The 27,248-nt window shown below is 43.8% G+C and overlaps 1 protein-coding gene and 1 pseudogene across 1 annotated transcript in view; both read right to left on the bottom strand.

Moving 5' to 3' along the window:
* Positions 1-992: 992 nt before the first annotated feature.
* Positions 993-27,248, bottom strand: part of OLFML2A (olfactomedin like 2A) — a 532,150-nt gene continuing 505,894 nt past the window's right edge. The window contains exon 8 of the mRNA XM_073600361.1: positions 993-1,854. Coding sequence (XP_073456462.1) covers positions 1,253-1,854 — 602 coding nt within the window. The 3' untranslated portion in view covers positions 993-1,252. The remainder of the gene's footprint in view (positions 1,855-27,248) is intronic.
* On the bottom strand, positions 21,887-22,018 carry LOC141109083 (U2 spliceosomal RNA; annotated as a pseudogene).

Raw genomic sequence — 27,248 nt, forward strand, 5'->3', positions numbered from 1 at the left:
TAATAGCTAATAAAAAGATATAGGATATGCAATTGCTACACAAGTCATATCATAATCGAATGTCAATAAAAAATACCTTTCTCTTTCAAACTGCAGCGCCATAATTCTCTGTAAAATTCACAGCAATATGGCAACCTGGATATGGTTGGTACGTCATTGAAGTATAGAACAGAACCAGAAATGTAATTTACTGCTTGCGTAATTAGCTCAATGATTTTGTCAGATGTCTGTACTAAGATACAATTAGATTTTAGGTATCCTCAGGTATTTCATTTTTCGTGAGATACTTCCAAAGGATCTTTCAAATCCCTTCAAAAGGGCTGCAGACCCTGCATTTTCCTCATCTTTACACTGCAAGTGCATCAGCTGATTATTAATGAAAAGGTCACTCCCATTCAAATTAACTCTGCAAACAAAACTTTTTTTCTTCAGAGTAGAAACAGGTAGAAATGTGTTTGTTAAACTCATGTACACTGATCACACAAAGGCAACTGTTATTTTCTTAAGAAAAGTGGAGTTACTCTTTAAGCTGAACTCTAGCTAGAGAAAAAAAACACAAACGCTAAAACACAAACACTGAGAATAAAATGGTGACAGACCATCAGAACTCACAGGACATGAGCATGCAGTATGTCAGCAAAGGCTGAACAAAACAAGAGGAGATCCGTATGCTTTGCAAATGTCTTTTTCGCTGTTTGCTCTTGGCGACTGAGGCAAATTCATTCCCATTTTCCTAATCTTTTAACAGAAGTAGAATACTTTTTAAAAATTGCACAAAACACATTTTCTGCTTCATAAAAATAAAGTATGATAAAATAACCCCAAAAACATTGTACATAGTAAAAAATTAGAATTAGAAGTTCGTGGAGAATGGGGGGGGGGGGGTCCTTTGGTGGTCCTTTTGAATGCATAGTTGATCCCAAGTGTTTTGTGCTATATCTGTTTAACTGCTTTCATCGGAGTAAGCTAAAAAATATAGGATGTCAAAAGGCTGACAATTAAAATAGACTTTTTATTATACTATGGGGCATTCATTCCATGTCCATTCACACATCCAAAGTATTGTTTAGTTTCATGATAAGGGATTAGTCACATACCATGTTACTTGAACCATTACACTTTTCATGGCTAAACCTCTTCTGACTCCCAAAATAATACTTGAGTTGCTCCCCAAGCAACTTGTTTTAATTGATTCTTAAAAGTGCACTCTTTGCATAGGCTTGATCTATGTCTTAACAAGCTATCAATCCAATCAGTCAACAAAGTTCACTTTGTATGTCAACTGGTGCCCATTGTCCCAAGCATATAGTACTTTCTCTTTAGGATTGTAGTCAATCTGTGTTGTAAAGGCATATTCATTAATGAAAGGCAACTTTGGATCTGCTTCAGTATCTGTGTGAGTATCGTAAGCATAGGAAATTTGCCCTTCTTTTTGGTTATACACATCCACAGCATACAGAATTCCACAAACAATAAAGCAGTTTCCATAGGAATTCCGTTTCAGGCCAGTCTTCCATGTTGTCTCCTTCTTTGTAGATAAATCATTGGGGTCAAGTTTGCTGATGACAATGACTTCTTGTTGAGCATAATCATAGTCCACAGATGGGTAAATGACCCAGAGGCCACTTTCATCAATAGCAAAGTCAATATCAGAATGACCTCTCCACTTCCATGGAGTGGTGTCTTCATATACCACATCGTGAAGAAGTGTCCAGGCTGCTACAAAACGCTGCTTCAAATCATACTTGATAATGTTTTTTGTAAAAGCTCTGTTGTAGTAAAAGGCTCCTTGATATACAACATGCCCTGTACCAATCCAATTGTAAGGGACCTTGTACAAGTTGCTCCATCGACCTGAAACAAAGGTAGCAGATTGTTACAAGACATCACTGCTGAATAACTACTACTTAATCACAACTGTAAAGAATGGATTCAGTTTAGTAAATGACCTATAACAAGCACAGATCACGAGAAATCAGAAGTCCTAATTTGCATATTTTTTCTGGGTTTGTGACTTAGATTATTTTGAAGCCAGGCTACTAGCATTGTCTAAAGATCTCAGTGATGGCAACATATATATTTAAGTCAGTACAAGTTTCTTTTAGCACCACAAGTTTATCTTTGTATGTTCTCTAAATGCAATTTGCTTTCATTATGCATTATACAATATTTCATTGTAGGCCACACTCTCCCTAACAAAACCATACCCCAGATACGACCCAAGAAATAATTATACAAAGAATCAAGTTTGGCAAAATTTGGCCGCGGCACATTTATTGGTTTAATATAAAAATAACAATTATCCTTTATATTGATAATACATTTCATCATCACTTAATGAACACAAAATTATTAATCTGCCCAGTTATCAGAACTCGAGCAGCAAGTCACCAACATTCTAACATATACAAATCACGTCCCCCCTAGAAATCCAGGGTGACCCAACCACATAAACAGTGCATGAGACTAGGGAGGGAGGGAGCTCTTCTGCTGCTGCTCAAGTCCCAGGGGAAAAGGAAAAATCCCCCCACACAGCTCTTATATAGACAATCCCAACTTCCAGAAAATTCCTCACATTCCTATTGGAATATTCCTGGAAATATCCTTAACATATTTAAAGGGACAGTAACCTTTTCCTGCTAAACCATGGTAAAGAACAATTAAATGTTATTTTAAAGATATGAGGTGAGGTGGCCACAATCTCAAGCAGGTGGGTTCCAAATTGTGCCCCCCCTTTTCATGAGATCGTAGGCCACATTCTCCCGAACAAAACCATTCCCCAGATACGACCCAATAAATAATTAGACAAAGAATCAAGTTTGGCAAAACTTGGCAGCGGTTCATTTATTGGGTAATATAAAAATAACAATTATTGTTTATATTGATAATAAATTTCATCATCACTTAATGGACACAAAATTATTAATATGCCCAGTTATCAGAATTCGAGCGGCAAGTCACCAACATTCTAACATATAAAAATCACACCACAAGCCAGACTTGCTTCAAGCCTGGCCCACCCCAACAACTGCGGCCATTTCAATCTCGCACTGCAGGCCAAGATTGAATACGTCGACACCTACATCTGAGAGGTGCACCCCATGCCTGTAAAGCCCCGGGATTCCATCCACCAGATCTACGCATCTATATGACAACCAATAATGGGCATGTATTTTTGCATAGCCCTAATAATTAACTTCCTCATCTTTTCCATAACCCTCCTCTGAGGCGAGGACAGCCAAGAAAGATGTGGAATGATTTCATTGTACAAGTCATTTTAAAATGGTGGAGATCCCGTTTATTCATGAACAACAAATCTATCATCCTAATATTACCTTAACCACTTAAGGACCGAGCATCTTTTTGAGATGTGTTGTTTACAAGTTAAAAACAGGTTTTCAAAAAATGTTTTTTTTTTTGTTTAAAAAATTCTACAGGTTGTGTGTTTTAAGTTACAGAGGAGGTCTAGGGCTAGAATTATTACTCTTGCTCTACCGATCGTGGCAATACCTCATATGTGTGGTTTGAACACAGTTTTCATATGCGGGCCCTACTCATATGCGTTCGTTTCTGCACGCGAGCTCGGCGAGACAGGCGCGTTTACATTTTTGTCGCTTTTATTCCTATTACAAGGAATGTAGACATCACTTGTAATAGAAAAAAAGCATGACAGGACCTCTTAAATATGAGATCTGGGGTAAAAAATCTCAGATCTCATATTTACACTAAAATGCAATAAATAAATAAATTTGTCATTTAAAAAAAAAATTTTAAAAAGTGTCCCTTTAAGAGCTATGGGCGGAAGTGACGTTTTGACGTCGCTTCCGTCCTGCAATGTTATGAAGACCGGCAGCGGCCATCTTCCCCTCACTCATCTCCATACCCAGCAAAAGTGAAGATCCGATCACCTCCGCTGCTGTTGACAGCTTCGGTAAGCGGCGGAGGGCACCGGTAAGCGGCGGGACCCCTCTCCTGCCGCTGATAAAAGTGATCTCGCCGTGGATCCGCCGCAGAGACCACTCTTATTGGGAAGCGGACCGCCAGCCGAAGAAGAGGATACCGGGGTTATAGCAGCTGCTGCCATAACAACGATATTCCTCTTCAAAGTAAGGACGTATATCGGCGTGCGGCGGTCCGGAAGTGGTTAATCATTACCCCCTAGATGAATGACTAATATAGAAGGCAGGGGCCAAACCTGAAATAACCTTGATAAATGAAAATATAACTGATACTACTCGAGGCCTCCCACACCTTTCCAAAATATGTAAAGGATTCCGGATGCAAGGACAAGTTCAATGAGTAATTATGTTGAGCCGCTCTGTCCCTGAATCTATACAGTGCGATGCCAGTCTGAAAAATGTAACAAAGAGATTAGGTTTCACATACAATTTAACACATTTTGACTTCCACCTCCCCATTTCTTTAATGGGCGATTCCTCCAAACCCCTCCGGGCCGCCGCTGAAGATGCGTCTATTATAAAGTGTGAGGAGAACTTAAAATGACTTAGACCCATGTGTCTGAGGCAATTGCAAAAAATAAATTCAAGCTGGTACTTCATTAGAGGTGCTAAATTTAAAATGAAATGCCCAACCACAGTAGGCCTGACTCACAGAAACTGTTGAACCATGAACCTCTACCACAGGGATCCATTTTAGAATGCTATAAGAATGTGAACAGCTGACTGCTCCACAGCCATATGATCATAGAGGATACCTGAGCAGCCATTTTTTGATCCCAGCACAAGCTCTGAGATATGAAACGTCCCAAAAAAATTACCAGGATAAACGCGGACCTAAAAAGCAAAGCTTCTTATGCAGAGGAACAAACTGCAAAAATAGCTGCACTAAAACCACAAAGAATTTCCAGAGAAATAGGTCTCCTGCTGTCTGACACAAAAGTCACCTTTTTGTATCCTTTAATGGCCTGCTTAACCTAAAAAGAAGACATACAATTAGGGAGCCCCTTTAAACAAAAGAAAAGGGAGATGCCCATCAGCGTCTTCACTACAGGACTGCTCGAAAACTTTTGCTGTGTGAGGGATGTCACGAAAGCCAAAATACCCTCTTCTGATGGCCTGTATATACTAAAACCCTCATTGCTCGCAAATGCCATCCTGCTACATCAAGCGGCCGAATAACTCGCCCAAGTCTTAGGAGCGACCGAGCCCTTAATAGTTTCTGACGCCAACTTCATATTATATGCCACATTTGCAAAGGGATACCCTCCTTGTCTGCCTCTAAAAGAAACTTGCGAAAACGGTCCATCTAAAACCGAGACAACGAGTCGGTTATATTATTAAATATTCCCAGAGTGCCTTTCACTTTCAGACAAATATTGAAGAATATGGAAGACACTTGACCAAGAAATACTGTAGGAGCCCTCAAACTGAAAACCCAGGGAGTTGAAGGCTGATGGGGAGATTGGCAAGAAGCGAAAAGCTGATAGAGCTCCCTTCCCAAATGACCTAATTTTGACAATTGCATCCTCAAATGACACGTAAGATACTGAGCAAGAGGCCACAGCAATGTCATAATTTAACAAACTCCCTTTCGGAAAAGACAGGTATTGAATAAGGCGGAAGGCATTGGGTTCCCACTTAGGAACCTCCCCCCTGTGGGGACACACGAAAGTTCCTAAAAGGCGGGTACCTAAAAGGACCCTCAATGATCCCTTCAGCTATCTCTTACCACGCTTTGTCCCCAACCACCTGGAGAAAAGACTCAATTGACTTCAATTACTCACCAACGTACCTCCTTCTCCTAAAAAGTTTGTGGGGGGGGGGGAACCTGTGAAAAAACCTTCAATGAGATAAAAAAACGCCTTCTCCCTGTTTGGGTACTTGTCCAAACGTGGGTGCAGTTTTTTCAGCCACCTAGAATGCAGGCTTTTAGGAAAAAATATCCTTCTGTGCTTGATTGAACCCTGTAATCGCATGCTTCTTAAAGCACATGACAACTGGGTGCGCTCCTGCACAAAAGGCACCTTCCTGCCTGTATTTACAGGATGCATTCCCTCGGCATTGACTTTTATAGAAAGAAAAAAAAAACAACAGCCTCTTCTATAGGCTGTATTCAAAGGGTTAACCATACTCTGCATCGGTGTTAATTGTTTCTGGGACAAAATCAAATTAAGCCACAAACCCACATTTTTCATGCCCCACCTGAGCGAGGTGTGAATGGACAATTTATTTCTAAACGACTCGTCATAAAAATACCATCTGCCAGAATTAATGAAAAAGGCCTGAAGCCAATTATGAAAAGACCTGGGTATTTATCTACTCCTGTCCATATCCTTTCTTTCACTGACAAGTTTAAATGATAACCTAAGGGGTACAATTCACAGGACATAACATCTTTCATGCACACTTCAGCAATACTGTTCCTAGCAAGAACCACAGCACTCGCAGGTTCAAGGACCGATAAATTGCTTTGTATCCCACTAGTACCAATAGGCCTAAATTGTGCTGAGATAATGAGTTAAAAGGGGTAAAGCTCTGAGAAATAGCAGGGACTGCAGAAGACACATGAGCTGAAGGAAAAGAGTGGACAGTTTAAACAGAGGAGATACATTTATATACTAAAGAGCCACTCAATTAGACAAGGCATTAAACTGTGTAAACTCACCAGCTGCTGGAAGCTGCCCCGCCTCCTGCTGAGCCATCCCTTCCAGCAGCAGACTTGGTTCAGGGACCTGAGGGGTATGCACAGCCAAGGACATGACATGCTGGACATCTCCATACCCTACTTCCTGCTGAAATGACTCCTGTATTCTGGGGGCCGTGGAGAGGACAGCTGTCCCCTTTCTTTCCACTCTGCGGTCTGTCTGGCTTTGCCCCGGCTTCCTCCTCTGTTCATCGATGACGGGAAAAAGGACTGTCTCTTCTTGCCACCATCTTCCGCTGCTCCGCTCTGCAGCTCTCATTCCTCTTTGGCTTCCCCTGTGGCTGGGCTGTAATGCAGCGACATGGGCTCTCATGCAGGGCTGGCTCCTCCTCACGCTGGCTCGAACTCCTCCGCTGCGCCCATGGGCAACCCACGCTTCCTCCATTATTCTGCTCCTGCTGTTCTTCTCATTCTCCTCAGGTAATGCTAAACAGCGCCGAAGCATTGCTTCTCTCCTGTCACTGCTGGCCTTTTCCCACAACTACCTGACCAGGGACTCCATGTGAATGCTAAAGGCAAGCTCTTCTGCTGCTGCTCATGTCCCAGGGGAAAAGGAATAAGCCTCCCACACACAGCTCTTATACAGTATAGACAATCCCAACTTCCAGAAAATTCCTCACATTCCCATTGGATCTTCCCGGAAATATCATTAACATATTAATAAGGGACCATGGTAAACAACAATTAAATGTTATTTTAAAGATATGTGGTGAGGTGGCCACATTCTCAAGCAGCTGGGCCCCAAATTGTGCCCCCCCTTTTCATTCTCCTACTTTTATCTCCTTCTTCATAATTCTCTAGGTTGCTGGATACTTTTCCCTTCTCTTGTTTTCAATTTTACTAATCAACTGTATGCAGGGAGACCCACTATGTGTACAGAAAAAATGTTTGCTGACATCACCCTAACCTAATCATATTTGCTATTTATAAACAGGACAACTCAGTACAGCTTTAGAAAAGAAGAAAAAAGTAAGAAAATGTCTTCGGGCTCATTTAGACCTGCAAAGGAATAGGAGTGCCCATTATCACACCTAATGCATTAAAGACTTTTTTTGCTGCATTTATAATGCGTTTGCTTCTCATTAAAAAAACGCTTGCCAGGTGCCCCCTCTGTGTTGTTTTTAATTGTATGGATTTCTGTATTATCATCACTTTCTAAATGAATCCTAAACATGCTATAATTGCTATAGGGACATTTTTGGCAAAGCAACGCAGGGACATTTTTGGCAAAGCAATCACACACAACTCCCATCTCAGGTGCAAACCTAAAAATGCTTCCATTGATGTCAATGTAAACGCGCTGCAAACACACTTCAAGCGTGTCACAAATGCCCCCATTTACAGCGCATTTGATATGCATTTAGAAAGTGTTACTAGCCAAGATGATAATAATAATAAAATTCTATACAATAAAAAAAACAGAGGGGGAATTTGGCAAGCGTTTTTTTAACACATTGCAAATGCATAAAAAATGCACCAAAAACACGCAATTAACACACTTTAATGCATTATGTGTGTTAATGGGTGCTCAAATTGCTTTGCACGTCTAAATGAGCCCTTAGTATTTTAAATAACATTTCCTCCTCACTTAGGCCCTGTTCACATCTGCTCAAAATGCACACGCTTAAAAAACGCGCCTATAGCATTTATGGAAATTGTTCGTTGAGCTTGATGCACACTTAACACACAGTAAAAACGCTCCCCAAATGCCCTATGCATGTTTGATGCATGTTAAAAATGCACCCCAGATCATATTTTAAACTCAAACACACACACAGTTTAAACTGGATGGACTGGTGCCTTTATTCAACCTTACCAACTATATAACTTTGTATGTACAGTAGGGTTGCCACCTCATCCCTTTAAACCCGAACACATAATAATTACACATTTTCTGTGGCTAATTAAGGTGGTAATTAAACTCACTTGGTGCCTTATCTGCATTAAATTAGCCTCAGAACTTGTGTACTTCATATGTTTTCGGGTTTAAAGGGATGAGGTGGCAACCCTAATGTACAGTATCTCACAAAAGTGAGTACACCCCTCACATTTTTTGTAAATATTTTATTATATCTTTTCATGTGACAACACTGAAGAAATAACAATTTGCTACAATGTAAAGTAGTGAGTGTACAGCTTGTATAAGTAGTAATAGCGTAAATTTGCTGTCCCCTCAAAATAACTCAACACACAGCCATTAATGTCTAAACTGCTAGCAACAAAAGTGAGTACACCCCTAAGTGAAAATGTCCAAATTGGGCCCAATTAGCCATTTTCCCTACCCAGTGTCATGTGACCTGTTAGTGTTACAAGGTCCCAGGTGTGAATGGGGAGCAGGTGTGTTAAATTTGGTGTTATCGCTCTCACTCTCTTATACTTGTCACCGGAAGTTCAACATGACACCTCATGGCAAAGAACTCTTTGAGGATCTGAAAAAAAGAATTGTTGCTCTACATAATAAGTTCCTTATATGAAAATATATCTCAGAATCACTTTGACTGGCCAAAAACAAGCACCCAATATGAGAGGGTTGTGTGCCTCTCATAGAGCATATGAGAAAAGTATTTTTCTTCATTTTGTCCAATGAATATTAGAAGTAAGGATAAGCTAAGGTTCCAGCTGAACTCTGTTCAGCCTGGACCCACAGAAAACAAGATAGGTATGTAGATCAGCTGTGGCCATTAAATTCCTTATCCCACAACCACTGTCCAAATATGGGCATATGGCCATGTTAAGCCATTGATTTCACCAGCATCCCTGCCCCCTGGGAGATGGGGACTTCCATAGCTGCTGCTGGTTGGGCCCATAAATTGCTATACTTTGACAGCTTCCTGCAAGTTCAGCCCATACTGAGTTTGGTCAGTATCCTAGTGTATCCTTAAAGTATAGGTTCGCATTTTGGAACATGTTACATGCTTCACCCATATTTAGGGTGCAACACGTAACATGTTTCAGCTCCTGCCATCTCTCCACCGCTCAGTGTGACAGTGGGTCGGGGTTCTTCTCCCTGCACCCTCTGTCACAATTCAAAAACAGCATGGCAACTCACATAGCCACATCATTCATTCACAGTTTCCTGTGAATAAATGAACTACAAGTACCGTCATCCACTGCAGCAGGCAGCGTGTAGTTCTGAATGATCTGCGAGGGCGCTGATGAGCAGCTTCAAAGCTGACAGACCATATGGAGGTATGGGCTAAAAGCTGCAGGGGTTGTCTGCTGAAGCCTGATATTGCACCCCTGATCCACTGATCAGGGGTGCAATACTTTTCAGGATCCTGCACGAAAAAATAATAAATTCACATTTTTTTCTGCAGAAATTTGTGCATTTATTACTTTTAAGAGACATACACTTTAGACTCATAACCTGGGAGATATCCAAATGTAGCACCCTCCTAGTTAGGTGCTAGAAGAGAGTATAGTTTTTGGTCTTTCCGTTTACCAGGAAGATGGTCAGGTAAAACTTAGAGTGCTCTCTGCCTACCAGGGAGCAGGCTCAGATGCAGCTCAGCTTGTTCTGACTGTCCCTCACTGGTCCAATAGGTAGGCATATTGGACAGTGGAAGGGGACCTGACAAGTGAGTGCACAGGCTTTGTTACAGCCCTCACAATTGGCAGAGGGAAAGTGCTGCATTGCATGTTGGGATACTGTAGTAAGTGTGCTCAGAGTTAGTTGATCTGGGGAACAGAGTCCAGGAGGGAGGGAGCGGCTGCCCTGGGTGGTCGACCAAGGGGCCTAGAGAGAGAAGCTGAATCCAGAGGTCCTGAAGAGCTTACTGGAAGGGAGCTTACAGGAAGGATCTGATTCTGCCTACTGTGAGTACAGATTGTATCTTTGGGGTCTTTTGAGTGAGGGCCTCCCCCTTCAGCTAAAAGAGTCGGTGGATGGGTGTCAGTAAAGGGGATGCTAGAGAGTGTCCTGAAGATAATGTAGTGCATCAAGTCTGTTGCTAGTGAGAGCAAGAAGACTTAACTACTCCATACATGTGGCTGAATGGTTGAAGCAGTGTGACTGCTTCTGCTAATAATCCGGAGAGGTCAAGTGAGAGTTGTTTTTATCCTTTGTGAATAGTTCCAGTTGGAGTATCCCACTCATCCCTTCTCCCATCCAAATTCCAAAATAAAATACAAAAACACAGATACCCTGGATAGGTCATTGAGTAACGAGCAAGCAGGAGAAAGGCGGGACTAAGTGGGAACCCCTAGCAACCAAAGTGGGAACCCCCTAGCAACTAAGTGGGAATCCTCAGCAACCAAGTGGAAAATCTTGGTAACCAGCTGCAGGTAATCAGAAAGAGGCCTACGAAGTCAACACTCAGCAAGCCCTACGGGGACAGTGCTACATTTGGGGGCTCGTCCGGGATGTCTGTCTGCATTACAGCAGTGGTTGCTTCTCAAGTAAAGTGCTGGAGTGTCAGTGAAAGGATGTGTTGCACTGTGGAGGAAAGTGATATCTGCTTCATAGTAATCAGTGCAAGTGTGCTTTCAAGTTGTGTTCAGGAAAACAGCAAGCCGGGACGCAGGAATTGGCGCGTCAGGGGTTGTTTCTGTATATGTGCTGGGAAAGGAAATATCTGCCATGCAGCTAGCAACAGCAGGACCATTTCAAGCAGCAGAGAGGGAGCTGGGCTGCCATGTGAGCAGGAGAATGCAACCCGGGCTCAAGTGTCGACAGATGAGGGTGTGTGTGTGGCAGGGAACACAGTCTGCATTACAGTATTATTCATGGAAACTGAGTAGCGTGAGAGCAGCAGTGAAGGGGTTACTGAAGGGGTTACTGTACCATGCAGGGAGTGCTGAGAACACCGCTGGGGCCAGAACCAGTGGTGCACACCCGCACCAACATCTCTCAGACCAGGGAGATCCATGTATCCGAGGTGAAATATCTGTAGGTTATAAAGGCCAAGTCATGGCCACAGGGTGCATCAGTGACAGCCGCAGCAACCAACAGTCCAGCTCTTAAAGAGGCAGAGGGCTTCAATGGATACAAAAGTGGAAGTCCTCCAGTTCGTCCAGTGAGGAGGAGGTAGGAATCAATGATGTGGGGTATCCACGGTTCGAGCACCGATTTGGGTCCCTGGAAGAGGGAATCAGTCATTGGGGATCAGAGGCCAAGACTGAGTGGGATTGGGGGCCAGAGGGAAGAAGAAGCTCCCCAAGTCCCAGTTTGCTCAGTGAGGAGACGGAGGCGGTAGTTGTTCGCATAAGGTGTGCGAGGAATCTGGGGTTCTGCGAGGCCTATGCCACAAGGGTCCCAGACCTATTCCTGCACCTATGTTCGGGCTCGAGCACAGATTGACATCTACCAAAAACTGATCACCAAAGTGGAGACCCCCGTATGCCCCACCTGGGAGAGGTGATAGGCAGAAACTCCCCAGGTTCTCCCATTTTCAACAGCTTCTCCAGAGGAAGGTGGCCATGGAGTACAGATATGACTATCCATACAATCTGAGGAAGATCATGGAAGAGATTGAGAGCAAGAGGGATGCCTGGTGTGATGAAGCCGTCTGGAACTTCCTATATGTCCCCTAGCCACACCGGAACTTATCCAGATCACCCCTATGAGACACCTTCCTCTCCATCAAAGAGAATTAGAATCTGGGGAGGTCGATACGCATTGACTAAGTGGAGATCAATCACCCAGATGGGAGAAGCCAAGCTTGGTCTCTCAGCATCGTGAGTCCGGAAAGCAGATCCCTCATCCAGATCACTACTATTGAGGTGTGCCAAATCCAAGCCGAATTTAAGGACTGTCAGTAAAGGGCTGTTGAGTTCGAAGGATTGCCACAGTTGGCTTGTCGTTCACAGGGTTAAAGGCCCTATTTATCCAAGTTTCCCCTTCCCTTCTATCCTTGCAAATGAAGGAAGGAACTATTGAAACTTCAAATGTTTCATCATCTGGAGGAAAAATGCCTTTGACACAGAGGATTCCTCCTGTCAAAACCAGAGTAAACTCCTAGTTCACAAAGACACTTTGTGAAGATACTTTGCTAAGGACACTTTGTGAAGATCTTTGGGCAAAAAGGCCCTTATGTTTGCTTAAGTGCTGTTCGGAAAAGAAAGAAAAAAGGATACTGTACTTTGCAAAGATACTTCATTCAGCAAGGACACTTTGAGATTCCTTTGGGCCAGTGGGCAAGTGGGCCAGTGTAATGTGTGAGAGTTGCTACCCTGTGAAAAAAAAGGGATAGAGGCTCATTGTTTCTTCTGAGAAGGAGAGTGCCAGAAAGAAAGGACTCCCTTGAATTTCCCTTTGAAGTAGCCCAGGTATTGCTCAGGCTCCAGCAACAACAGCAGTCCGCCAGAAGAAGTTGTGTTGCCTCAGTGCCACAGAGGAAGGGACACTGTGGGCACCAGTCAGATGGACTCATCACAATTCATTATCCACGCATTCTTGTGGTGCTGCTCCTTTTTCAACCCCCCCCCCCCCCCCCCGAGACCTCACCCTTTTCCTTTCCCTTTTTCTCTCCTCCCTTTCTCCTTACTGTATGTTCTTTGGTGCCTAGTTGTCCCAACTAAAACCTTGAGCTATGGTTGAGGAGGGTTAACTGGTCACCATTGTTTAAAATTTAGAGTTTTACAGTTTATTGTGTTCATTCGTTTCACTTTCCACTGTGACTTGAGCATCTCTGGGCATCCCCTGCTCCATGAACTACAACTGCTATGGTCATGCTTCCACTTGACAACATGTACTTCCTCCTGCGAGGAGCTCTGATTTACCATATGACTATGTTATGCTTTTTACAGAGGCATGTAAGTTATGCTTTCAATAAAAATTTGAATGCAAAGAATATACTGCAGGGATCAGAGGGGTAAACAGGCTTCTGGGAGACAGTTCATTAAACCTAAAATCCGCTTTATTCAGCACCAAATAGAAAAATGACAGTCTTTGTCTTCAGATTCAGTTTACATATGGCAGGTAAATCTTTCCATCAGCAGAACCTATTTTGCACATGGTTTCCCCTTGACTTTAAAGGCATGGAATGAGAGACACAGAGTATCATAAAAAATACAATAATTTTATTACATACTTTATCAAAAAAACACAAAATATATACAGACATAAATAAGAAAAAATCTGTGCAAAAAAGTTCAAGGGTGCATAACTTTCCAGAAAAATCACAGATAGGTATGCACGCAGGGTATGAACATATAGCAAGTAAACAAGTTATCATCTAAACTGAATCCCAAGGAGAACTTAACCCCTTTGGAGAAACAGGCCTTGAAAGATCAAAAAATCACTCATTAGTGATCAAACCATCTGACAAAGGTGGCAACACCGTCATCATGGATAATGATCAATACATTTTCATGTGCAAGAAAATTCTCAGAAATGAGAATTGGTTTTGTCCCATCCCTACTCATATGATTGACAAATTCAATGCCAAATTTTATGATTTAATAGACGATGCGGGCAGAAGGGGTATTATAACAGCTACCACTTGGAAATATGTAGGCACTGAGCATCCTAGATGCCCCACGTTTTACACGCTCCCCAAGATCCAAGGACAGCACTAACCCCCCGGGCCGCCCGATTATTTCGGGCAATGGCTCTATTTCTGAAAGACTTAGTCGGTTAATCGACAAACATCTTAGGCCCTTCATAATCAGCCTACCGTCCTATATGAAGGATACGATTCACTTTCTCAAGATCTTGGATAGCCTGTCTATTCCAGAGCACTCGGCGTTAGTGACTATTGACGTCGAGGCGCTCTACAGCTCCATCCCGCACACGTTGGGTCTGGCCACCAACCGTCACATCTTATCCCAACAAATTGAGGACTTCATCCTCAACCATAACTTTTTCTTCTTTGATGGCTCCCACTACCTCCAGGTGCAGGGTGTTGCGATGGGGACATGTTGTGCCCCATCGTACGCCAATCTGAACCTGGGGGAGTGGGAGCGATCTCTGATGGCAGATGAGCAACTAATGATGTACACTGACAACATCATGATGTGGGTAAGATACATCGATGACGTGTTTTTAATCTGGGATGGTCCAACGGAGATGCTGTCCGCGTTTCTAGCAAGGCTCAATAAGAACCAATTCAATTTAACTTTCACAATGACTCACCATTCTGATGAGGTGACTTTTCTGGATATCACCGTCCTCCGAGGGGAGGGGGGTGCCATCCAGACTCATCTCTTCAGGAAACAGACAGCAGGAAACTCTATACTCCACGCCTCAAGCTTCCATCCACGTCCACTTACAACCTCCATACCTTTTAGCCAATATTTACGCACCAGAAGAAATTGCTCCGATGATAAAATCTTTCAAATCGAAGCTAAAAAATTACAGACAAGATTACTGGATAGAGGATACTCAAAAACATGTCTTAAGAGAGCCTATAAAAAATGTTTGGAAAAAAACAGATATGAACTTTTATATCCTCAAAAACTAAAAAGCGCAGGTTAAATGGACAATGTAACTCGTATAATACCCTACTCTAATCAACACAATGAAATCCATAATATTGTGCAAAAATATTGGCACCTTCTGTCCATGGACTCTAACCTGGGCAGATTTGTGTCAACCAAACCACTTATTACCTTTAAACGTGCAACATCAATCAGGGACTATGTTGTTCAAAGTGAGTTCAGAGGCGAGAACCGAGGTGATCCCTGCAAAAACAAAGGCACATATACAGTGGGGGCGTAAAGTATTCAGACCCCCTTAAATTTTTCACTCTTTGTTATATTGCAGCCATTTGCTAAAATCATTTAAGTTCATTTTTTTTCCCTCATTAATGTACACACAGCACCCCATATTGACAGAAAAACACAGAATTGTTGAAATTTTTGCAGATTTATTAAAAAAGAAAAACTGAAATATTACATGGTCCTAAGTATTCAGACCCTTTGCTCAGTATTTAGTAGAAGCACCCTTTTGATATAATACAGCCATGAGTCTTTTTGGGAAAGATGCAACAAGTTTTTTACACCTGGATTTGGGGATCCTCTGCCATTCCTCCTTGCAGATCCTCTCCAGTTCTGTCAGGTTGGATGGTAAACGTTGGTGGACAGCCATTTTTAAGTCTCTCCAGAGATGCTCAATTTGGTTTAAGTCAGGGCTCTGGCTGGGCCATTCAAGAACAGTCATGGAGTTGTTGTGAAGCCACTCCTTCATTATTTTAGCTGTGTGCTTAGGGCCATTGTCTTGTTGGAAGGTAAACCTTCAGCCCAGTCTGAGGTCCTGAGCACTCTGGAGAAGGTTTTCGTCCAGGATATCCCTGTACTTGGCCGCATTCATCTTTCCCTGGATTGAAACCAGTTGTCCTGTCCCTGCAGCTGAAAAACACCCCCACAGCATGATGCTGCCACCACCATGCTTCACTGTTAGGACTGTATTGGACAGGTGATGAGCAGTGCCTGGTTTTCTCCACACATACCGCTTAGAATTAAGGCCAAAAAGTTCTATCCTGGTCTCATCAGACCAGAGAATATTATTTCTCACCATCTTGGAGTCCTTCAGGTGTTTTTTTAGCAAACTCCATGCAGGCTTTCATGTGTCTTGCACTGGGGAGAGGCTTCTGTCGGACCAGTCTGCCATAAAACCCTGACTGGTGGAGGGCTGCAGTAATGGTTGACTTTCTACAGCTTTCTTCCATCTCCTGACTGCATCTCTGGAGCTCAGCCACAGTGATCTTTGGGTTCTTCTTTACCTCTCTCACTAAGGCTCTTCTCCCCCGATAGCTCAGTTTGGCCAGACGGCCAGCTATAGGAAGGGTTCTGGTCGTCCCAAATGTCTACCATTTAAGGATTATGGAGGCCACTGTGCTCTTAGGAACCTTAAGTGCAGCAGAAATTTTTTTTGTAACCTTGGCCAGATCTGTGCCTTGCCACAATTCTGTCTCTGAGTTCTTCAGGCAGTTTTTTTGACCTCATGATTCTCATTTGCTCTGACATGCACTGTGAGCTGTAAGGTCTTATATAGACAGGTGTGTGGCTTTCCTAATCAAGTCAAATCAGTATAATCAAACACAGCTGGACTCAAATGAAGGTGTAGAACCATCTCAAGGATGATCAGAAGAAATGGACAGCACCTGAGTTAAATATATGAGTGTCACAACAAAGGGTCTGAATACTTAGGACCATGTGATATTTCAGTTTTTCTTTTTTAATAAATCTGCAAAAATGTCAACAATTCTGTGTTTTTCTGTCAATATGGGGTGCTATGTGTACATTAATGAGGAAAAAAAAATTAACTTTTAAATTTTAGCAAATGGCTGCAATGTAACAAAGAGTGAAACATTTAAGGGGGTCTGAATACTTTCTGTCCCCACTGTACATGGGGGGTTGCACCTTCTGTCAGTTTATACAGGTGGGACCCACATGTATCTTACTGAATGGTAGGCCCTTCAAAGCAGCGCATTTTGCCAACTGTAAAACCAAGGGGGTAGTATATTTACTACTCTGCAACTGCGGCTCTTTTTACATGGGTAAAACCAAGGTGGAGCTACGCTCCAGGATGTCCAAACATATCTGGAGAATGAGGAAATGTGTTCCAGATCTCCCCTTGGGGCTGCATGCTCTATCCCTGCACAACAGTGTATTCCCCAAGATCAGGTTTGTTGTCCTGGATAGAGTACATCCCAGTCCTAGGGACAGGGAACTGGAACAAAACCCTACTACAAAAAGAACTGAAATGGATCTTCCTGCTCCAAGCTACAACCTTTCCAGGCCTCAACGAGGCCATGAACTATAGGCCCTTACTGGAGAGATTTGTATCTGGAGGAATTGAGAAGTGATCTAATTCACGCACAACCCATAATGTTTCACTGGACCCCCCAATGATTTTTGGTCCCTCTTCTCGAGACCATATCGCCATTTTACCTATAAGTTCTATGGGTTTCAGGCTTTCATTCTTCATTTTATATACATGATGTATTGATTGTATCTATATAGTTCATGTGTCTCCTATAAGATGTATGTTTGTTTGAGATAATCACCTTTATATTATTTCCCCATTGTTATCCTCATGCCATTTTCTATATCTACCCCTATGTCTGCTGTTTAGTTTGCATTCCATTCAAACTTTGGTTGCAGACTACGGATCAGCCTTGCTCCCATACCTTGACTTTTCTTGTTTGTCTTTCCCCTCCTTTCCTGTATCTCTCTTTCCCTCAATCGTTTTCTCCTTCCTTTTTACTCTATTCCAGCCTGGAGAGGCTTATTGGGTTGTGTGATTTCCCTATGTGCAGCCCTGACACGCAGGGGCCGTTCTGGACAGTTTCTGTCTAGTCTTTGTCCATTCGGCAATTTCATGTGACCTCCCAGGCTCCTTTGGTGGGCACACATCTCCTCTTGATTCCATCACCTGGGCTTAGGATGCCTGGTCTCCCCCAGGCATCCCTGTTGCATCTCCCTTGATTGCTTGACTGTCATTGTGGCTGCTAACCCATGCACAGGTGCTGCAGTGTTGCTAGGAGGCGCAACACCTATCTCTCCAGTCTATGCCCATTGGATCCCTGGGCAGCCGTGCCTGCGTGCTGGTGGGAGCATGACGCATGATGTCACTCCTCCTGCACCGACATCTTGATTGTGGGCGGGGGGTGACGCCGTGTGGTGCGCACTCGGGGGACCGCGGTGTCAGCATTACGATGGGTGTGGGTGATTTTTATCACCCACACCTGTCTTGTACAGTAGGTGGGGTTTGTGGCATTTGATTACTATTTAATAGCAATCCTGGCAGTGCAGCATTAGTGCTGTGACTGTGGATGAGGCAACACACACCAGATATACAGGACTTCAGGTGAAGTACATTATTGGTATTTTCCACTCTTTGTCCCTAGACGAGAGTTCAAATTTTGTCTATTACGCTGAAACCCTTCTCGGCTCACTTTGTTTGATGCTGCGTTTGTTTCATTTGCTGCTTATAGACTGGCTCCTTTGAGAAAATGTGTATTTATGGGTCGCCATAGATCTCTGTAATCAGCTAACTGTGCCTGCAATATGGACCCTTGAAGAACTTATCCCTGCTACCTTTTACCTTCTGCTATTGGGGATTTTAACCTGCCTGTCCCCTGAAGTTTGTACTTTCATCTCAGTCTTATCCGTACACGCACAGCACCTTTTAAAGGTATATATTTCTATAATTATTATTTTTTTGGTATGATATTTTTTCATGTAAAAAATACATTTGGGAAGATCTCTATTAGTATCAATATGGACAAACGTTTTGCCTAACCCCCAGGCCTACCTCTGTATGTGAGGTTTTTGACCTATCGGGATGGCTAGAATCACTATAATGACTCTAATATATTTGCAGACTACTGTAGTTATTTTCTGATTTTTCTGCGACTGTTTGTTGGGCATGTGAGTATCAAGCAGTGCACATATATTTTTATTTTCATCTTTGTCTGGATCCATCTGCGGCCATTGGATGGATGGAGAAACACTGTTGAAGTATGTTTTTTTTGCTGAGAATATGTTCTTTTTATACTCTAGACTGCTACATTTAGAATCAAATGCATATCAGAATATCCCTCAGGAAGGAGTTTTTTTTCTCTGTAACACGTAGGAAAACACTGTATGCACTTCCTATTGCTATATGTTCATACCCTGTGTGCCTACCTATCTGTGATTCTTCTGAAACGTTATGCACCCTTGAACTTTTTTGCACAGATTTTTCTTATTTATGTCTGTATATATTTTGTGTTTTTTTGATAAAGCATGTAATAAGATTATTGTATTTTTTTATGATACTCTGTCTCTCAGTCCCGCCCTCAAGGGGAAACCATGTGCAAAATTTAAGCTTGGTATGTCGGCTGGCATACACAGCAGAAATTTATACAACCTCCACTCCTTTTTGATATCAGCAGAACCTAGGCTTATGTAGCACCCTCTAGTGTACTAGAAATGTTAATCGTTTTTTTTTTTTGTAGAGTAGGTTAATTTATGCAGTCTTGGCTGGCAGCCAAGCCTGCTTGTTTGTTTTCTGGGTCGGGCAGAAATCCAGGGAGAGCTAGATGACTCACAAGCAGCATCACTAGACCTCCCCTCTATTTTTAGAATGTGCTGGAACCTTCTAGAAAGATGGGAGGGGAAGTAAGGTGGAGCTGCCTGGAGTATTCTGAAGGCCCTGACCAATCCTCAACTTGGATTGGAAGGGGGCAGGCCCCCTCAAATACTCTGGGTCAGCCTAGCTGGGGAGGAGAGTTCAGGTGGAAGCTGGAGATGGAGTGTTAGGCTGTTGTGGCCTTTGAGGGAGCTCCCCAGTCTGGGTGGGGTGACCTTGGGCCTAGGCTTGGGTACGGACAGGGCCCTCTTCAAGACGGATGGAGGTGTCCTGGCCAGGAGGCACTGGGAGCAAGGACGACAGCAGGAGAATACTGCTGGGCAAGCCTCCAAGAGCCAAGAGGGCTGGTGAGTGACACACAGTCAGGAGGACTGGGAGGCACGTCTGAGAAGACTGGGATGGAGCAGTCTGGGATAGGTGCAGAGCCAGTCAGGAGCACTGTGGTGGCACGGGCAGTGAAAAGAGGCAGATGCAGCCAGGAGGGCTGGCAGGGTCTGAAGAGGTAGTACTGTGATCAGTAGCCACACGTGGGACAGCTAGCAAAGGGTATTTGCTTTGGGCCTGGCTGAGCCATTGTCAGGCCTCAACAACAGTGCTAGCTGGTCCTGGGAGTGATAGTCTGCAATCAAGTGTATGTGCTGGAGGTAAAGAGGAGAGGTTGTATATACCAGAGGTGTATATAGTTAGTCCCTGCATTTTTTTATCTTCAATCAAGTCTATATGTACCCTATCCCCATCCAAATTATATCCCTATCAATAAAAAACACAACAACAAAGTACAAACACTGATTCTTGACTAAAGCGTGTCTGGAAATTCATGTGCCTGGCTGTGCAGGTTGGGAGACGGACCACAATCACCAGCAGCCCCTACGTGGGTACTGCTACATTTACATGAATCTTTTAGCATCCCAGCCACAGCATATGTAGTAAAGAAAGTCCCAGTTACAGGTCTGCTCACCCAGCAGGTCAAAGTCAGAGTATGGAGGCTTCCATGCTGCATTCAGGTCGCCTCACCACAAACAGCAAAAAAGTCATCAACAAATCTCTCTGACCAGCTGCTTAAAGTAGTTGTAAACCCTCTCATATACCCAGTGAAGTGACTGGCATCAGATGATACACAGGGATGAAACAAATACTCCTTTGTTTTCCTTTTTTATCTGTAGTCTTCGTCTCCCTACTTTTTTTTTTTTAAAGCCAGTGGCGTGCAAACACACCTCAAAAACTTCCACCCGGTGCCTAAAAAAAGTGCACACACATAGAGAGTGAAACACAAAAACGTGCAACGGGTGTTCAGAGTCCTCCACGAGGGAAAGACCTTACCCTGATCCCCCGGGGCGTTAGGCTCCAGACAAGGACTGAGGTACTCAGACAATGGGTCCATCTGGCCGAAACCAGGCTGACCCCGTTTACTGGAAGGTCTGCCGAAACAGACCAACCCAAGTACAGGTGGGGCTCCCCCGAAGGGAGACCCCCAAAGGAGAGGGCGAACCAAGCCAGAAGGCCTATGTCCACCCCTTCCCAAGACTTTCAGAGTAGGCCCGAGGACCAACACCCTACTCACCACACAGTGACAGAACGTGTATACATCACAAACAAAAAAATACAAAAAAGTGACAAACACAGGGGTAAATAAAAAAGTGAGGGAGATAGTAAGATGAGAGAGTGAAAGTGACCATTGTGCAATACAATGGCCGGCCCTCCGGCCAGGCATAAAAAATTTCCCCTGGTCCTAGCCAAAAGGCTCGGCCCAAGAGGCAGGTGTGAAAAATGTGTGTAGTGGTGAAGTGACCATGGTGCCATAAAATCAAGTGCATAAACACAGTGACTATATGGCACCCCTGAACTGCCACTTCAGGGGCACATTCACCACTGGCTTTTCAAAGCAACCCTGACCCACAGCCCAGACCACAGCAGCCCCCACCCCAACCAGGAAGGCCTGGAGTTCAGGAAACTTGGTGAGAGCCCTTTACCATCAGGCTCCACCATTGTTCCGTTCCTCCTGCCTAATTATATTTGGGAGATACTGACCACTCCCCCCCCCCCCAAAGGAGGAGTAAGCATTCTCTCCCAGAAAAACTGGCTGGAGCTAGAGCTACCCCAATCTAGGCCAGAAGCCCGACCCTCCGGATCAGACCCTGTGGTTCTCTATCCCCATCAGAAGGCTTCCCTTTTGGTAACAAACCGCTCCAGGTCACCTTTACTCCAGCAGGCTTTGCATAGCAACCGCCATCCCTTCACTATTTCACCATAGATCAGGGACAGAAGCAAGCACCACCTCCTGGAAACTGATAAGAACAGATACTACATTTGATCTTAGCCAAAAGGCCGAGAAGCGTCTTCGACTCCCTACACCCCATTCAAAAGGGCAGAATCATGTTAAAAATCCTTCTACAACTGCTAGTATCACAGAGGAGGGGGCGGTGAGCTGCAGTTACACTGTGTGAGAGCTGATTGGAGAAAAGGCACCCCTCCCTCCATACACAGCAAACAGGAGCAAAGGAAGAAGAGTGTTCTGAATAAACAAGCACCGTGCTGAGCTTCCTCATCACAAATTTATCTCTTGTATTGGGAAAACTAAATGCTGCTAAGAAAGGAACGAAGCACCAGAGAAGACACTTTGAACTGCATCTGATTTGCATAACATGTGACTAGGCAGCCTTCCTCAAAGCTGCTGGGTCACACATTTGCGGGGGGGGGGGGCAGAGGCTTAAAAAGAGTCCTGTGCGGTTTTTAGTCTGGTTCAGGTGCGATTTCAGGTAAAAATGTGCACCTGAATCACACCTGAACCGCTGAACAGAACCGCACCAGACTCCCGCACACACACTGAAACCATGGCCACATATACTGTATGTGAACCCAGCTTTAGAGCTTTGGAGAGAGAGATGTAAACACTACAGATATACAGTATATGCTTTGTCCAAATTTCATGACTGAGGTTTACAACCACTTAAATAAACAGGCCTGAAGAGGTACCTGCCCTCTTCAATTAACCCTCTTTTAACCCTGCCGCTGGCTGACTCTCTACAATACATAGAAGAATATACAGTATACAAGAAGAAATTGCAAAATTATAGATCCTCCATACTGCTCAATATCTTTCTCTCCCGGGAGATTTGCTATTTTCATGTTTGTTCTGTGGTGGAATAGGCGCCTCTGATGGGAGCTGGCGCCAGTCTGGAATCAGTAAAGGTTCTATTCCAGGAAATCAAAATAAAAAAGTCTGATGCATCTGAAGTTACCTTTCTGCCATGCCTGTCTAGGTTTTAAGGTGATGGACCCTATAGACTATGTCTCTGGGTCTATTGTGTTTTTTGCTTGGGTCTTCACAGTTCCATATATAAAGCCCGATTCAATGTGTGTATCCTAAAAATAAAAGTATTGGGAGCACAGCCTGAAGCTGCATGATGTAGGACATGGGTGAGCTGAACTCTGCCAGAGGTGCATCCTTTCTTTTTTCCTGCCAGTTATCCTGCTACTATACACCCTGCTATTCTACACAGAGAGATCTCTCTAGCTACTGCACCATGTCTCTCCCTCACAAAACAACGGACGCCAAACTGGAGAAATTCCACTGCCAAGACCGAGACCAATGGGGGAAGATGGCAGCTCCTCTTTCACCGAACATGATCCGCAGGCAGCTGATAACAACAAAGTACAGGACCTAATCTCAATCTGCCAGACGACACTTCTGAAATAGAAGAAGTCAAAGTGGATATCTATCTAATTCACCAGAATTTTCAAACGCTATGAGATTGTGTCAGAGGGGCCCAACATCACCTGGGCTGTATGGAAGATGCACTACGCCCACTGCAGGACTCCTCAGATCAAGTGCACCACCATCTTGCCCAACTCCAACAGAAGAAAGACGATCTCAAGAACCGTTTGGGGTGCAACAACCTCCGTTTCATTGGTCTCCCGAAGGGTGCTGAGGAAGCCAATCCTGCCACATTCCTCAAGGATCTGCTTATCACTACCTACGGTAGAGAGGCCTACTTGCAATCCTTCATGGTGGAAAGAGCACACCACATGGTGGCAAAACCCCCACCACAAGGAGTGCTTCCACCAGCTTTTATTGCCAAATTACTTAACTACAAGGATCATGATACCATCTGCTGTTTGTCTCCAGAAAAAGGCAACATTCCCTATTACAACATATTTCCTGACTTTTCAGTGAAGGTTCAGCAGCAACATAACTTTACAGAGATCAAGAGGCATCTTCAAAAAAAGCCATCCTAAATATGCTATGTTGTTTCCTGCTTGTCTCCGCATGGTTGATGAAGATAAAGTTAATTTCTTTCGAGGATCCAGGGGTAGCTTCTGCATGGTTGGAACAGCTGGAACCCATTTGAGCCATGAGTACTCTGCTTTTTTAGAGCACTGCAACTGCCCCTTTTAGCTCCACTCTTTTTTTCTGTTGACTGCGAGATGGTGAAGGCTCTTCATACAGCTTATATACTTTTTGAGACTTTCCCTCCTGATTAATGTTGCACCCTATTCCTCTCCATTGTCTATTAGTTCCTCCCTTGAAGGGGGGTTTTGGTCCCTTTTTTGATTCCTCAAACTGTGCAACTGAGACAGTTTATTTTTTCCAGACCCTTATTTTCCTTTCCTGCAGTTTATGTACTAGTTTCTTCCTTTGCCCCGAATACTGGACCTCCTGAATAGCCCTGGCGGTGGTTTGCACACCTTTCACACAGAGTTCTGGGGATCCCTTGACAGCTACATGCATCTCCTGCTGTGGACTAATATCCTGGCAAGTCACCGTAAGTGAGAAAATTGCTGTAGTTTTAGCCAACTTTATTCTATCACTGCCAGCTGCCTGTAGTTGGCCACCGGGAGCCCTGCTGCCCACTAAGCTTTTCAGAGGATTTGTCCTCCTAGTGTAATACATTGGATGTCTATTATGTGTATTGTCCCAGATGGTGCCTTATTATTTTTCATTAACGTATGCGCTAACGATTGTGTATGTCCTTTTTAACTGGGCTATTTTGCCTGATTTGTTTGTGATTTATGCTCATATGAGTTGGGGTATTTACACCTCTGCGGGATATATTACTTGAACTATGCAACACATTGCTCCCCTCATCTGCTCTGGGGATATGTACACTTGCTGAGCCCATATACTGTATTTTGTCCTGCTATAACTATGGCCACATTGAAATTTCTCACCTGGAATGTTCGTGGAGATAAAATGAAATGAACTGCTGTATTGACTTTTCAAAAAGCCCAGTGAGCAGATATTGTGGTCTTGGTTAGGGATGAGCCGAACACCCCCCGGTTCGGTTCGCACCAGAACCTGCGAACGGACCGAAAATTCACACAAACGTTAGAACCCCATTGACGTCTATGGGACTCGAACATTCGAAATCAAAAGTGCTCATTTTAAAGGCTAATTTGAATGGTATTGTCCTAAAAAGGGTTTGGGGACCCGGGTCCTGCCCCAGGGGACATGTATCAATGCAAAAAAAACTTTTAAAAACGGACATTTTTCAGGAGCAGTGATTTTAATGATGCTTAAAGTAAAAAAAAAAAAAGTGAAATATTCCTTTAAATATCGTACCTGGGGGTTGTCTATAGTATGCCTGTAAAGTGGCGCGTGTTTCCCGTGCTTAGAACAGTCCCTGCACAAAATGTAATTTTTAAAGGAAAAAAAGTCATTTAAAACTGCTTGCGGCTTTAATGTAATGTCGGATCCTGGCAATATGGACGAAAATCAGTGAGACAAAAGGCATGGGTACCCCCCAGTCCATTACCAGGCCCTTTGGGTCTTGTATGGATATTAAGGGGAACCCCGCGCCCAAATTAAAAAAGGAAAGGTGTGGGGCCCCCAGGCCCTATATACTCTGAACAGCAGTATACAGGCGGTGCAAACAAGACAGGGACTGTAGGTTTGTTGTTAAGTAGAATCTGTTTGTAATTTTGAACTGGTACATTTTTAACGTGTTTAGCTCCAGCCAAAAAATCTATTTTAAGCTTTTTAGAAAACCTAGGGAAGGGTTATCACCCCTGTGACATTTGTTTTGCTGTCTGTGCTCCTCTTCAGAAGATTTCACCTCACTTTTTGTCCCAATGACAAATGTTTTTTGAAAATTTTTTTTTTTTGTGAAACAAGGATTGGTGATAAAGCATCAGTGGAAAGGAGAACATTTTTTTCCCATATTAACTCTTACAGGAGAGAATTTCCCTTCCTAGGGGTAGATTTCATCTCACTTCCTGTTGTCTCCTTCCGTTTGCAAGTAGGAGTCTTTGTAAGTTGGATGTTTGAAAGTAGGGGCCTGCCCTATATACTCAGCATAAATTTGGGCCTTAGGTGTTGTTGTGGCCACAACACTGTAAGCCCTCACAGGGCCCTGCTGTGAAATATTAGATCAAGAATTGTAATTACATGCCCCTGTTGAACAGGGGCAGAAAAATTGGGCCTTTGGTGGTGGTGCTGGTGCCACAACACTGTAAGTCCTCACAGATACTCTTGGTGGGTGCAGAAACGGGCCCTGCTGTGAAATATTAGATCAAGAATTCTAATTACATGTCCCTGTTGAACAGGGGCTGAAAAATTGGGCCTTAGGCACTGGTGCTTGTGCCACAACACTGGAACCCCTCACAGATACTTTAGTTGGAGCACAGGAACTAGCCCTGCTGCAAAGAATTGCATCAAAAATTGTAATTACACGCCCCTGTTAAACAGGGGCTGAAAAATTGGGCCTTAGACACTGGTGCTGGTGCCACAACACTGCAACCCCTCACAGATACTCTAGTTGGAGCGCAGGAACTAGCCCTGCTGCAAAGAATTGCATCAAAAATTGTAATTACATGCCCCTGTTAAACAGGGGCTGAAAAATTGGGCCTTAGGCACTGGTGCCACAACACTGCAACCCCTCACAGATACTCTAGTTGGAGTGCAGGAATTAGCCCTGCTGCAAAGAATTGCATTGAAAATTGTAATTACATGCCCCTGTTAAACAGGGGCTGAAAAATTGGGCCTTAGGCACTGGTGGCGGGACTGGCGACGCCCAGAACCAAAATGTTCTTACAAGCTATCATCATGATCATTGAGGAGGAAGAGGATAATTACTCAGTATAACAGGATAGTCACTCAGCATCAGCATAGGCAGTCTTTGAAGGGATCTGACATTTCAAAAAAATGTATTCAGTTACATCAGCATCAGGTGCTTGGTAGCTGGTGGTGATCCAAGACTGATTCATTTTTATGAAGGTCAGTCGATCGACCGAGTCGGTGGACAGACGCACACTGTGATCGGGTTACAAAGCCTCCAGCAGAACTGAATGTGCGTTCCGAAAGAACGTTGGATGCAGGACAGGCCAGTAGCTCAATTGCATACTGTGCAAGCTCTGGCCAGTGATCCATCCTCAAGACCCAGTAACCCAGAGGATTTTCGGTGGGAAAGGTGTCCAAGTCAGATCTTGCCCCTAGGTATGCCTGCATCATGTAAAACAGACGCTGGCAATGGTTGCTGGAACCGATCATACCTTGGGGCTGTGGACTAAAAAATTGTCTGAACGCATCGGTCAGACGGCCACCTGCTCCTTTTTTGACTGACCGAAGCCT

Source organism: Aquarana catesbeiana, linkage group LG09 (assembly GCF_042186555.1).
Source record: "Aquarana catesbeiana isolate 2022-GZ linkage group LG09, ASM4218655v1, whole genome shotgun sequence".
Taxonomy (NCBI): domain Eukaryota; kingdom Metazoa; phylum Chordata; class Amphibia; order Anura; family Ranidae; genus Aquarana; species Aquarana catesbeiana.